Raw genomic sequence first — 14,007 nt, 5'->3', positions numbered from 1 at the left:
ATCTCCCCCCTCATTCTGTGTTTAATCTCCCCCCTCATTCTGTGTTTAATCCCACCTCACTCTGTGTTTAATCCCCCTCTCACTCTGTGTTTAATCTCCCCCCTCACTCTGTGTTTAATTCCCATCCCTCATTCTGTGTTTAATCTCCCCTCCTCACTCTGTGTTTAATCCCTCACCTCACTCAGTGTTTAATCTCCCCCCTCACTGTGTTTAATTCCCCACCCTCATTCTGTGTTTATCCCTCCTTCTCACTCTGTGTTTAATACCTCCCTCACTCTGTGTTTAATCTCACCCCTAACTCTGTGTTTAACACCCCCTCCCCAACTCTGTGTTTAATCTATCCCTGCTCATTCTGTGTTTAACCCCCACCCCCCATCACTCTGTGTTTACAGTCCTCCTCGCTGTGCTTAATCCCTCCCCTCACACTGTGTTGAAGGCCCCCCTCGCTCGGTGTTTAATCTCCCCTCACTCTGTGTTTGATCCCTCTGCTCACTCAGTGTTTAATCTCCTCCCTCACTGTATTTAATTTCCCTCCCTCACTCTGTTTTCAATCTCTCCCCCTCGCTATGTGTTTAATCTCTCCCCCTCACTCTGTGTTTAACACCGCCCAACTCTGTTTAATTTCCCTCCTCACTCTGTGTTTAATTTCCCCTCCTCACTCAGTGTTTAAGCACCCCCTCACTATGTGTTTAATCTCGTTCCTCACTCTGTGTCTAATCTCTCCCCCCTCAATCTGGGTTTAATCCCCTCACTCTGTGTTTAATCTGCCCGCTCTCACTCTGTGTTTAATTCCCATCCCTCATTCTGTGTTTAATCCCCCCTCCTCACTCTGTGTTTAATCCCTCCCCTCACTCAGTGTTTAATCTCCCCCCTCATATGTTTAATTTCCCCCATTCACTCTGTTTTTAATCTCTCCCCCTCACTCTGTGTTTAACTCCCCCACTATGTGTTTAATCACCACGTCACCCTGTGTTTAATCTGCCCCTCAGTCTGTGTTTAATCTCCCCTCACTCTGTGTTTAAACCCTCCGCTCACTCTGTGCTTAATACCCCGACTCACTCTATGTTTAAGCCCCCTCACTCTGGATTTAATCTCTCCCCCCTCACTCTGTGTTTAACCCCTCACTCTGTTTTTAATCTCTCCCCATCACTCTGTGTTTAACCTCCACCCTTATTCTGTGTTTAACCTCTCCCCTTATTCTGTGTTTAAACTCCCACCTCACTCTGTGTTTAAGCTCCCCCTCACTTTGTTTAACCTCTCCCCCTCACTCTGTGTTTATTCTGCCCCCTCACTCTGTGTTTAGTCTGCCCCCTCATTCCGTGTTTAATCTCCCCCCTCACTCTGCGTTCAACCCACCCCACTCTGTGTTTAATATACCTCCTCACTCTATGTTTAATCTGGCCTCTCACTCTGTTTAATCCCTCCCCTCACTCTGTGTTTACCTTCTCTCCCCTCACTCTATGTTCCCCCCCACTCTGTGTTTAATCCCCCACTCACACTGCGTTTAATCTCCCCCCCTCACTCTGTGTTTAATCAACACCTCACTCTATGTTTAATCTCCCCCTCAGTCTGTGTTACTCTCCCCTCACTCTGTGTTTAATCCCTCTGCTCACTCAGTGTTTAATCTCCTCCCTCACTGTATTTAATTTCCCTCCCTCACTCTGTTTTCAATCTCTCCCCCTCACTATGTGTTTAATCTCTCCCCCTCACTCTGTGTTTAATCTCCCCCTCAGTCTGTGTTTAATCTCCCTTCAATCTGAGTTTAAACCCTCCACTAACTCTGTGTTTAATACCTCCCCCCTCACTCTGTCTTTAATCTACACTCACTCTGTGTTAAATCTCCCCCCCTCACTCTGCGTTCAACCCACCCCACTCTGTGTTAAATCTCTCCCCCTCACTCTGTGTTTAGTCCCACCCCTCACTCAGTGTTTAATCCCCCCTTTCACTCTGTATTTAATCTCACCCAATCTGTGTTTAACACCACCCCCCCATCTGCATTTACTGTCCCCCTCACTCTGTGTTTAATCCCTCCCCTCATTCTGTTCTTAATCCACCCTCACTCTGTGTTTAATCTCCCCTTACTCTGTGTTTAATCTTCCCCCGACTCTGTGTTTACTCCCCCCCTTCACTCTGTGTTTAACCCGCCCCCGCCCACTCTGCGTTTACTGTCCCCTCACTCTGTGTTTAACCCTCCCCTCATTCTATTCTTAATCCCCCCTGACTCTGTATTTAATCTCCTCCATCACTCTGTGTTTAACACCCCTGACTCTGTGCTTAATCATTCCCCTCACTCTGTGTTTAACCCACTGCACTCTTTGTTTAATCTCCCCCTCACTCTGTGTTTAATCTCCTCCTCGCTCTGTGTTTAATCTCCCTCTGCACTCTGTGTTTAATCATCCCGTCATAATGTGCTTAATCTCCCCCTCATTCTGTGTTTAATCTCTCCCGCACTCTTGGTTCATTCTCTCCCATCCTCACTCTGTGTTTAACCTCCCCTTCACTCTGTGTTTAATGCCCCCCCTCACTCTGTGTTCAATCTCTCCCCCAACTCACTCTGTGTTTAGTCACCCCACTCACACTGTTTGATCTCCCCCTCACTCTTTGTTTAATCTCCCAACCTCACTTTGTGTTTAATGTCCCCCCCTCACTCTGTGTTTAATCTCCCCCCTCCCCCTCACTCTGTGTTTAATCCCCCCTCACTCTGTGTTTAATCTCCCCTCACTCTGTGTTTAATCTCCCCCCTCACTCTGTGTTTAATCTCTCCCCTCACTCTGTGTTTAAACCCCCCTCACTCTGTGTTTAATACCCCTCTCACTCTGTGTTTAATCTCCCCCCTCACTCTGTGTTTAATCTCCCCCCTCACTCTGTGTTTAATCTCCCCCCTCACTCTCTGTTTAATCTCCCCTCACTCTGTGTTTAACCCCCCCTCACTCTGTGTTTAATACCCCCCTCACTCTGTGTTTAATACCCCCCTCACTCTGTGTTTAATCTCCCCTCACTCTGTGTTTAATCTCCCCTCACTCTGTGTTTAATACCCCCCTCACTCTGTGTTTAATACCCCCCTCACTGTGTGTTTAATACCCCCCTCACTCTGTGTTTAACCCCCCCTCACTCTGTGTTTAATCTCCCGCTTCACTCGGTGTTTAATCTCCCCTCACTCTGTGTTTAATCTCCCGCTTCACTCTGTGCTTAATCCCCCTCACTCTGTGTTTAATCTCCCCCTCACTCTGTGTTTAATCTCTCCCCTCACTGTGTTTAATCCCCCCCCCCACTCTGTGTTTAATCTCTCCCCTCACTCTGTGTTTAATCTCCTCTTCGCTCTGTGTTTATTCTTCCCCCTGACTCTGTGTTTACTCCCCCCCTTCACTCTGTGTTTAACCCGCCCCCGCCCACTCTGCGTTTACTGTCCCCTCACTCTGTGTATAATCCCTCCCCTCATTCTATTCTTAATCCCCCCTGACTCTGTATTTAATCTCCCCAATCACTCTGTGTTTAACACCCCTGACTCTGTGCTTAATCATTCCCCTCACTCTGTGTTTAACCCACTGCACTCTTTGTTTAATCTCTCCCTCACTCTGTGTTTAATCTCCTCTTCGCTCTGTGTTTAATCTCCCTCCGCACTCTGTGTTTAATCATCCCGTCATAATGTGCTTAATCTCCCCCTCATTCTGTGTTTAATCTCTCCCACACTCTTGGTTCATTCTCTCCCATCCTCATTCTGTGTTTAACCTCCCCCTCACTCTGTGTTTAATCCCCCCCCTCACTCTGTGTTCAATTTCTCCCCCCACTCACTCTGTGTGTAGTCACCCCACTCGCACTGTTTGATCTCCCCCTCACTCTTTGTTTAATCTCCCACCCTCACTTTGTGTTTAATGTCCCCCCCTCACTCTGTGTTTAATCTCCCCCTCACTCTGTGTTTAATCCCCCCTCACTCTGTGTTTAATCTCCCCTCACTCTGTGTTTAATCTCCCCTCACTCTGTGTTTAATCTCCCACTTCACTCTGTGTTTAATCCCCCTCACTCTGTGTTTAATCCCCCCCTCACTCTGTGTTTAATCTCTCCCCTCACTCTGTGTTTAACCCTCCCCTCACTCTGTGTTTAATCTCTCCCCTCACTGTGTGTTTAATCCCCCCCCTCACTCTGTGTTTAATCTCCTCTTCGCTCTGTGTTTAATCCTTCCCCTCATTCTGTTCTTAATCGCCCCTCACTCTGTGTTAAATCTCTCTCACTCCATTTTTAATTTCTCCCCGTCATTCTGTGTTTAATCCCTCCCCTCACTCAGGGTTTAATCTCCCCCCTCACTGTCTTTAATTTCCACCCACACTGTTTTTAATCACTCCCTCTCGCTATGTGTTTAATCTCTCCCTCTTGCTCTGTGTTTAATCTCGACATCAATGTTTTTAATCTCACTCCCTCACTGTGTTTAATCTCTCCCCTCACTCTATATTTAATCTCTCCCTCACTCTGTTTTTAATCTCTCCCCCTCACTCTGTGTTTAATCTCTCTCCCTCACTCTATATTTAATGTCTCCCCTCACTCTCTATTTAATCTCTCCCTCACTCTGTTTTTAATCTCTCCCCCTCACTTTGTGTTTAACCACCCCCACACACACTGTGTTCAAACTCCCCCTCACTGTGTTTAATCTGACCCAACTGCACTCTGTGTTTAACCTCCCCCTCACTCTTTGTTTAATCTCCCACACTCACTCTGTGTTTAATGTCCCCCCCTCACTCTGTGTTAATCTCCCCCTCACTTTGTGTTTAATCTCCCCCTCACTCTGTGCTTAATCTCCCCTCACACTGTGTTTAATCTACCCCCTCTCTCCAAATTCAATCTACCCCTTCACTCTGTGTTTAATCTCCCCAATCTGTGTTTAATCTCTCCCCCTCACTCTGTGTTTAATCTCTCCCCCCTCACTCTGTGTTTCATCCCCCCTCACCCTGTGTTTAATCTCCCGCTTCACTCTGTGTTTAATCCCCCACTCACTTTAAACCCCCCCTCACTCTGTGTTTAATCTCCCCCCTCACTGTGTGTAATGTCTCCCCTCAGTCTGTTTTTAATCTCTCCCCCTCACTCTGTGTTTAATCTCTCTCCCTCACTCTATATTTAAGCTCTCCCTCACTCTGTTTTTAATCTCTCCCCCTCACTCTGTGTTTAATCTCTCCCCCTCACTCTATATTTAATCTCTCCCCCTCACTCTATATTTAATCTCTCCCCCTCACTCTGTGTTTAACCCCCCCAACACACACTGTTTTCAAACACCCCCTCGCTGTGTTTAACCTCTCCCCCTCACTTTGTGTTTAATCTGCCCCTCACTTTGTGTTTTATCTCCCCCCCTCTCTGTGTTCAATCTACCCTTCACTGTGTTTAATCTCCCCAACCTGTGTTTTATCTCTCCCCATCGCTGTGTGTTTAGTCCCTCCCCTCACTCAGTGTTTAATCCCCCCCTTCATTCTGTGTTTAATCTCACCCACTCTATGTTTAACCCCGCTCCCCCCGCAACTCTGCGTTTACTGTCCCCCTCATTCTGTGTTTAATCCCTCCCCTCATTCTGTTCTTAATCCCCCCCCCAACTATGTGTTAAATCTCCCTTTACTCTGTGTTTAATCCCCCCTTCACTCTGTGTTTACTGTCCCCCTCACTCTGTGTTTAATCCCTACCCTCATTCTGTTCTTAATCCGCCCTCCTCACTCTGTGTTTAATCTCCCCAATCTGTTTTATCTCTCCCCCTCACTCTGTGTTTAGTCCCTCCCCTCACTCAGTGTTTAATCCCCCCTTCACTCAGTGTTTAATCTCACCTGCTCTGTGTTTAACACCCCCCAAAACTCTGCATTTACTGTCCCCCTCATTCTGTGTTTAATCCCTCCCCTCATTCTGTTCTTAATCCCCCCTCACTCTGTGTTTAATCTACCCTTACTCTGTGTTTAATCTCCCCCCTGACTCTGTGTTTAATCCCCCCCTTCACTCTGTGTTTAACCACCCCACTCTGCGTTTACTGTCCCCCTCACTCTGTGTTTAATCCCTACCCTCATTCTGTTCTCAATCCCCCCCTCACTCTGTGTTAAATACCCCTTTACTCTCTGTTTAATCTCCCCCCGACTCTGTATTTAATCTCCCCCATCACTCTGTGTTTAACCCCCCTGACTCTGTGCTTAATCATTCCCCTCACTCTGTGTTTAACCCACTCCACTCTGTGTTTAATGTCCCCTCACTCTGTGTTTAAGCTCCTCCTCGCTCTGTGTTTAATCTCCCTCCTCACTCTCTGTTTAATCGTCCCGTCATAATGTCCTTAATCTCCCCCTCATGCAGTGTTTAATCTCTCCCTCACTCTTGGTTCATTCTCTCCCATCCTCACTCTGTGTTTAACCTCCCCCTCACTCTGTGTTTAACCACCCCCCCTCACTCTGTCTTTCATCTCCCCCTCACTCCGTGTTCAATCTCTCCCCCCACTCACTCTGTGTTTGGTCTCCCCACTCACACTGTTTTATCACCTCCTCACTCTGTGTTTAATCTGACCCCCTCACACTCTGTGTTTAATCCCTACCCTCATTCTGTTCTCAATCCCCCCCTCACTCTGTGTTAAATACCCCTTTACTCTAATGTTTAATCTCCCCCGACTCTGTATTTAATCTCCCGCATCACACTCTGTTTAACCACCCTGACTCTGCTTAATCATTCGCCTCACTCTGTGTTTAATCTCCCCTTCACTCTGTGTTTGATCTCCCACTCACTCTGTGTTTAACCCACCCCACCATGTCTTTAATCCCCCCTCACTCTGTGCTTAATCCCCCCTCACTTTGTGTTTAATCTCCCCCTCACTCTGTGTTTAATCTCTCCCTCACTTTATGTTTAATCTGCCCTTCACTTTGTGTTTAATCTCCCCTCACAATGTGCTTAACCTTCCCTCACTCTGTGCTTAATCTCCCCCCTCTCTCTGTATTCAATCTACACCTTCACTCTGTGTTTAATCTCCCCAATCTGTGTTTAATCTCTCCCCCTCACTCTGTGTTTAGTCCCTCCCCTCACTCAGTGTTTAATCCTCCCCACTTCACTCTATGTTTAATCTCACCCAATCTGTGTTTAACCCCCCTCACCAACTCTGCGTTTACTGTCCCCCTCACTCTGTGTTTAATCCCTACCCTCACTCTGTTCTTAATTCCCCCCCCCTCACTCTGTGTTTAATCTCCCCAATTTGTGTTTAATCTCTCCCCCTTACTCTGTGTTTAGTCCCTCCTCTCACTCAGTGTTTAATCCCCCCCTTCACTCTGTGTTTAATCTCACCCACTCTGTGTTTAACCCCCACCCCCAACTCTGCGTTTACTGTCCCCCTCATTCTGTGTTTAATCCCTCCCCTCATTCTGTTCTTAATCCCCCCCACTCTGTGTTAAATCCCCCCTCACTCTGTCTTTAATCTCCCCCCAACTGTGTTTAATCTCCCTCTTCACTCTGTGTTTAATCGCCCCCTCACTCTGTGTTTAATCCCACCTCACTCTGTGTTTAATCCCCCTCTCACTCTGTGTTTAATCCCCCCTCACTCTGTGTTTAACCTCTCCCACTCACTCTGTGTTTAACCCCCCCTCACTCTGTTTTAATCTCCCCCCCACTCTGTGTTTAACCTCCCTCTTCACTCTGTGTTTAATCGCCCCCTCACTCTGTTTAATCCCACCTCATTCTGTGTTTAATCCCCCTCTCACTCTATGTTTAATCCCCCTTCACTCTGTGTTTAATCTCCCCCCTCACTCTGTGTTTAATACTCTCCCTCACTCTGTGTTTAACCCCCCCTCACTCTGTGTTTAATCTCCCCCCTCACTCTGTGTTTAATCCCCCCCTCACTCTGTGTTTAATCTCCCCCCTCACTCTGTGTTTAATACTCTCCCTCACTCTGTGTTTAATACTCTCCCTCACTCTGTGTTTAATCTCCCCCTCACTCTGTGTTTAATCCCCCCCTCACTCTGTGTTTAATCTCCCCCTCACTCTGTGTTTAATACCCCCCTCACTCTGTGTTTAATCTCCCCCCTCACTCTGTGTTTAATACCCCCCTCACTCTGTGTTTAATCTCCCCCCTCACTCTGTGTTTAATACCCCCCTCACTCTGTGTTTAATACCCCCCTCACTCTGTGTTTAATCTCCCCCCTCACTCTGTGTTTAATCTCCCCCCTCATTCTGTGTTTAATCTCCCCCCTCATTCTGTGTTTAATCCCACCTCACTCTGTGTTTAATCCCCCTCTCACTCTGTGTTTAATCTCCCCCCTCACTCTGTGTTTAATCTCCCCCCTCACTCTGTGTTTAATCTCCCCTCACTCTGTGTTTAATCCCACCTCACTCTGTGTTTAATCTCCCCCCTCACTCTGTGTTTAATCTCCCCCCTCACTCTGTGTTTAATCTCCCCCCTCACTCTGTGTTTAATACCCCCCTCACTCTGTGTTTAACCCCCCCTCACTCTGTGTTTAACCCCCCCTCACTCTGTGTTTAATACCCCCCTCACTCTGTGTTTAATCTCCCCCCTCACTCTGTGTTTAATCTCCCCCCTCACTCTGTGTTTAATCTCCCCCCTCACTCTGTGTTTAATCTCCCCTTACTCTGTGTTTAATACCCCCCTCACTCTGTGCTTAGTACCCCCCTCACTCTGTGGTTAATACCCCCCTCACTGTGTTTAACCCCCCGTCACTCTGTGTTTAATACCCCCCTCACTCTGTGTTTAATCTCCCCCCACTCTGTGTTTAATACCCCCCTCACTCTGTGTTTAATACCCCCCTCACTCTGTGTTTAATACCCCCTCACTCTGTGTTTAATACACCCCTCACTGTGTTTAACCCCCCTCACTCTGTGGTTAATACCCCCCTCACTCTGTGTTTAATCTCCCCTCACTCTGTGTTTAATACCCCCCTCACTCTGTGTTTAATACCCCCCTCACTCTGTGTTTAATACCCCCCTCACTGTGTTTAACCCCCCCTCACTCTGTGTTTAATACCCCCCTCACTCTGTGTTTAATCTCCCCCCACTCTGTGTTTAATACCCCCCTCACTCTGTGTTTAATACCCCCCTCACTCTGTGTTTAATACCCCCCTCACTCTGTGTTTAACCCCCCCTCACTCTGTGTTTAATACCCCCCTCACTCTGTGTTTAATCTCCCCTCACTCTGTGTTTAACCCCCCCCACTCTGTGTTTAATACCCCCCTCACTCTGTGTTTAATACCCCCCTCACTCTGTGTTTAAGCCCCCCTCACTGTGTTTAAGCCCCCCTCACTCTGTGTTTAACCCCACCCCACTCTGTGTTTAATACCCCCCTCACTGTGTTTTATCCCCCCTCACTCTGTGTTTAACCCCCCCCTCATTCTGTGTTTAACCCCCCTCACTCTGTGTTTAACCCCCCCTCACTCTGTGTTTAATCTCCCCCCTCACTCTGTGCTTAATCTCCCCTCACTCTGTGTTTAATCCCCCCCCCCACTCTGTGTTTAATACCCCCCTCATTCTGTGTTTAATCTCCCCTCACTCTGTGTTTAACCCCCCCCCCCACTCTGTGTTTAATACCCCCCTCACTCTGTGTTTAATCTCCCCTCACTCTGTGTTTAATCTCCCCCCTCACTCTGTGTTTAATCTCCCCCCTCACTCTGTGTTTAATCTCCCCCCTCACTCTGTGTTTAATACCCCCCTCACTCTGTGTTTAACCCCCCCTCACTCTGTGTTTAATCTTCCCTCACGCTGTGTTTAACCTCTCTCCATTCACCCCTCACCGGTTTTATATTGATCTTTCAGTTTAGAGATGAACCGGTCAGCATCAGCGCGCTCCGCTGCACGTTTTACCGCTTGCGTGGGTTTCCCATCAAGTCCGTAGGCAATGTTTGTCTCCACTGAGCGAGCAAACAGCACGGGCTCCTGACTCACAAGAGCCACCTGAGGAAGAACCACAAGGCAACAATTCAGAAAAAGGCAACTGGCACCAGAGAAACTCCATATGATCAGCATTCACTTTGCATTCACAAGGCTGTGATCACATTTCCACACGAAAGACTTTTGTCCAGGGCAGGCCAGGGGGCTGGAGGAGGGTCTGGAGCTGAGGATACAGTATACTTGAGGACGCACATTGCCAAGGTCTTTAAGGAGGCAGGGATTATGGTATGCTGCAATTGATGGGGCCTCCACCTCCTGGGTTGCCAAGTGCCTTAACGAAAGGTACAACGTTACAAAGGAGCAGTGAACAATAACGATGGAGGATACAGGGGCATCGGGTGGAGAGCAGTAAGTCTGGGGATACAGGGGGATTTAGAAGACGGCTGTAAGACTGAAGATACAGGGAGATCGTGAGGAGAGCAGTAAGTCTGAGGATACAATGGGATTACATGTTGTCCCTGTGTACATTACATTCTGTCACTGTCTCAGTGCATATTACACTCTGTCACTGTCCTTGCACATATTACAATCTCTCAATGTCACAATGTATATTACACTCTGTCACCGTCTCTGTGTGGATTACACACTTTCACTGGCTTTCTGTATATTACACTCTGTCGCTGTCTCAGTCCATGTTATACTATGTCACAGTCCCTGTGTAGATTACACTCTCTCACTGTCCCTGTGTATTTAAACTCTGTCACTGTCCCTGTGTATATTACACTCACTGTCCGTCTGGATATTACATTCTGTCGCTGTCTCAGTGCATGTTGCACTCTGTCACTATTCCTGTGTACAATACACTCTGTCACTGTCCCGGTGTATATTACACTCTGTCACGGACCCTAAGTATATTATGCTCTGTCACTATCCCAGTGTATATTGCACTCTCTTAATGTCCCCGTCTATATTACACTCCGTCACTGTCCCTGTGCATATTACACTCTGTCACTGTCCCTATGTGTATTACACTCTCCCACTGTCCCTGGGCATATTACACTCTGTCGCTGTCGCTGTATATATTAGGCTCTCTCACTGTACCTGTGTATATTACACTCTCTCACTGTGTGTGTATCTTAAACTCTTTCACTGTCCGTGTGCATATTACACTCTGTCGCTATCCCTGTATATATTAGGCTCTCTCACTGTCTCTGTGTATATTGCACTCTCTCACTGTCCCTGAGTATACTACACTCTCTCACTGTCCCTGAGTATATTACGCTCTGTCGCTGTCCCAGTCTATATTACAATCTCTCATTGTGTCTGTGTATATTACACACTCTCACTATCCCTGAATATATTACACTCTGTCGCTGTCCCTGACTATATTAGAATCTCTCATTGTGTCTGTGTATATTACACTCTCTCACTGTCCCTGTGTATATTACATTCTGTCACTGTCCCTGCGCACATTACACTCTGTCACTGTTCTTGTGTATATTACACTCTGCCATGTCCCTGTGAACATTACACTTTCTCACTGTCCCTGTGTATATTACACTCTGTCGCTGTGTCTAATTATTTTTCACTCTCTCGCTGTCCCTGTTCATTATTACACTCTGTCGCTGTCCCTGTGCATATTACGCTCTCTCACTGTCTCTGTGTATATTGCAGTCCCTCACTGTCCCTGCGTATATTACACTCTGTCACTGTCCCTGTGTATATTATACACTGTCACTGTCCCTGTGTATACTACACTCTGTTGCTGTGTCAGTGTGCATATTACACTCTGTCACAGTCCCTGTGCATATTACACTCTCTCACTGTCCCTGTGTATATTACATTCTGTCACTGTCCCTGCGCACATTACACTCTGTCACTGTTCTTCTGTATATTACACTCTGCCATGTCCCTGTGAACATTACACGCTCTCACTGTCCCTGTGTATATTACACTCTGTCGCTATGTCTAATTATTTTTCACTCTCTCGCTGTCCCTGTTCATTATTACACTCTGTCGCTGTCCCTGTGCATATTACGCTCTCTCACTGTCTCTGTGTATATTGCAGTCCCTCACTGTCCCTGCGTATATTACACTCTGTCATTGTCCCTGTGTATATTATACACTGTCACTGTCCCTGTGTATACTACACTCTGTTGCTGTGTCAGTGTGCATATTACACTCTGTCACAGTCCCTGTACATATTACACTCTCTCACTGTCCCTGTACATATTACACTCTCTCACTGTCCCTGTGTATATTATACACTGTCACTGTCCCTGTGTCTATAACACTCTCTCACTGTCCCTGTGAATATCACACTCTGCCATGTCCCTGTGAACATTACACTCTCTCACTGTCCCTGTGTATATTACACTCTGTCACTGTGTCTATTTATATTTCACTCTCTCGCTGTCCCTGTTCATTACTACACTCTGTCGCTGTCCCTGTGCATATTACACTCGCTCACTGTGTCTGTGTATATTGCACTCTCTCACTCTCCCAGAGTATATTACAATCTGTCGCTGTGTCTGTGTATATTACACACTCTCACTGTCCCTGTGCATATTACACTCTGTCGCTGTCCCTGTATATATTAGGCTCTCTCACTGTCTCTGTGTATATTATACTCTCTCACTGTCCCTGAGTATATTACACTCTGATGCTGTGTCGGTGTATATTGCAATCTCTCATTGTCCCTGTTCATTACTACACTCTGTCGCTGTCCCTGTGCATATTACACTCTCTCACTGTCCCTGTGTATATTACGCTCTCTCACTGTCTCGGTGTATATTGCACACTCTCACCATCCCTGAGTATATTACACTCTCACTGTCCCTGTATATAGTACACACACTCATTGTCCCCAGGGATATTTCATTCTGTCACTGTCCCTGTGTACATTACACTCTGTCACTGTTCTTATGTATATTACACTCGCTCACTGTGTCTGTATATATTGCACTCTCTCACTGTCCCTGAGTATATTACACTCTGTTGCTGTCTCTGTGCATATTGCACTCTCTCACAGTCCCTGGGTATACTACACTCTGTTGCTGTATCTGTGTATATTACACTCTGTCACAGTCCCTGTGCATATTACACTCTCTCACTGTCCCTGTGTATATTATACTCTGTCACTGTACCTGTGTATATAACACTCTCTCACTGTCCCTGTGAATATTACACTCTGTTGCTGTTTCTGTGCATATTACACTCTCTCCCTATCCCTGTGTACAATACACTCTCTCACTGTCCCTGTGTATGTTGCACTCTGTCACGGTCCATGTGTATATTGCACTCTGTCACTGCCCCTCTGTCACAGTCCCTGTGTATATTACACTCTGTCACTGTCCCTGTGTATATTACACACTGTCGCTGTGCCTCTTTACATAATCTCTGTCACTGTACCTGTGTATATTACACTCTCTCAGCGTGTGTATATTAAACACTCTCACTGTCCCTGTGCATATTACACTCTGTCGCTGTCCCTGTATGTATTAGGCTCTCTCACTGTCTCTGTGTATATTATACTCTCTCACTGACCCTGAGTATATTACACTCTGATGCTGTGTTGGTGTATATTGCAATCTCTCATTGTGTCTGTGTATATTACACTCTGTCACAGTCCCTGTGTATATTACACTCTGTTGCTGTGTCTGTGTATATTACATTCTGTCTCTGTCCCTGTGTATATTACACTCTGTCACTGACCCTGTGTATATTACACTCGCTTACTGTCCCTGTGTATATAACACTCTCTTACTGTCCCTGCGTATATTACACTCTCTCACTGTCCCTGTGTATATAACACTCTCTTACTGTCCCTGCGTATATTACACTCTCTCACTATCCCTGTGTATATTACCCACTGTCACTGTCCCTGTGTATATTATACACTGTCACTGTCCCAGTGTATAAAACTCTCTCTCACTGTCCCTGTGAATATCACACTCTGTTGCTGTCTCTGTTCATGTTACACTCTCTCCCTATCCCTGTTTACATTACACTCTCTCACTGTCCCTGTGTATGTTGCACTCTGTCGCTGTCTCGGTGCATAGTACACTCTGTCACAGTCCCTGTGCATATTACACTCTCTCACTGTCCCTGTGTATATAACACTCTCTTACTGTCCCTGCGTATATTACACTCTCTCACTGTCTCTCTGTATATTAT

At 46.7% G+C, this 14,007-nt stretch overlaps 1 protein-coding gene across 3 annotated transcripts in view; it reads right to left on the bottom strand.

Moving 5' to 3' along the window:
• tap1 (transporter 1, ATP-binding cassette, sub-family B (MDR/TAP)) overlaps window positions 1–14,007 on the bottom strand; it is an 86,106-nt gene that overhangs the window by 32,908 nt on the left and 39,191 nt on the right. For all 3 annotated transcript variants that reach the window (XM_041213673.1, XM_041213675.1, XM_041213674.1), the window contains one exon: window positions 9,735–9,894. In XM_041213673.1, the coding sequence (XP_041069607.1) occupies window positions 9,735–9,894 (160 nt within the window). The remainder of the gene's footprint in view (window positions 1–9,734; window positions 9,895–14,007) is intronic.

The sequence above is a fragment of the Carcharodon carcharias genome, chromosome 19 (assembly GCF_017639515.1).
Source record: "Carcharodon carcharias isolate sCarCar2 chromosome 19, sCarCar2.pri, whole genome shotgun sequence".
In the NCBI taxonomy this organism is placed as follows: domain Eukaryota; kingdom Metazoa; phylum Chordata; class Chondrichthyes; order Lamniformes; family Lamnidae; genus Carcharodon; species Carcharodon carcharias.
The sequence above is the reverse complement of the archived record's forward strand: the minus strand, read 5'-3'. Positions and strand labels throughout refer to the sequence as shown.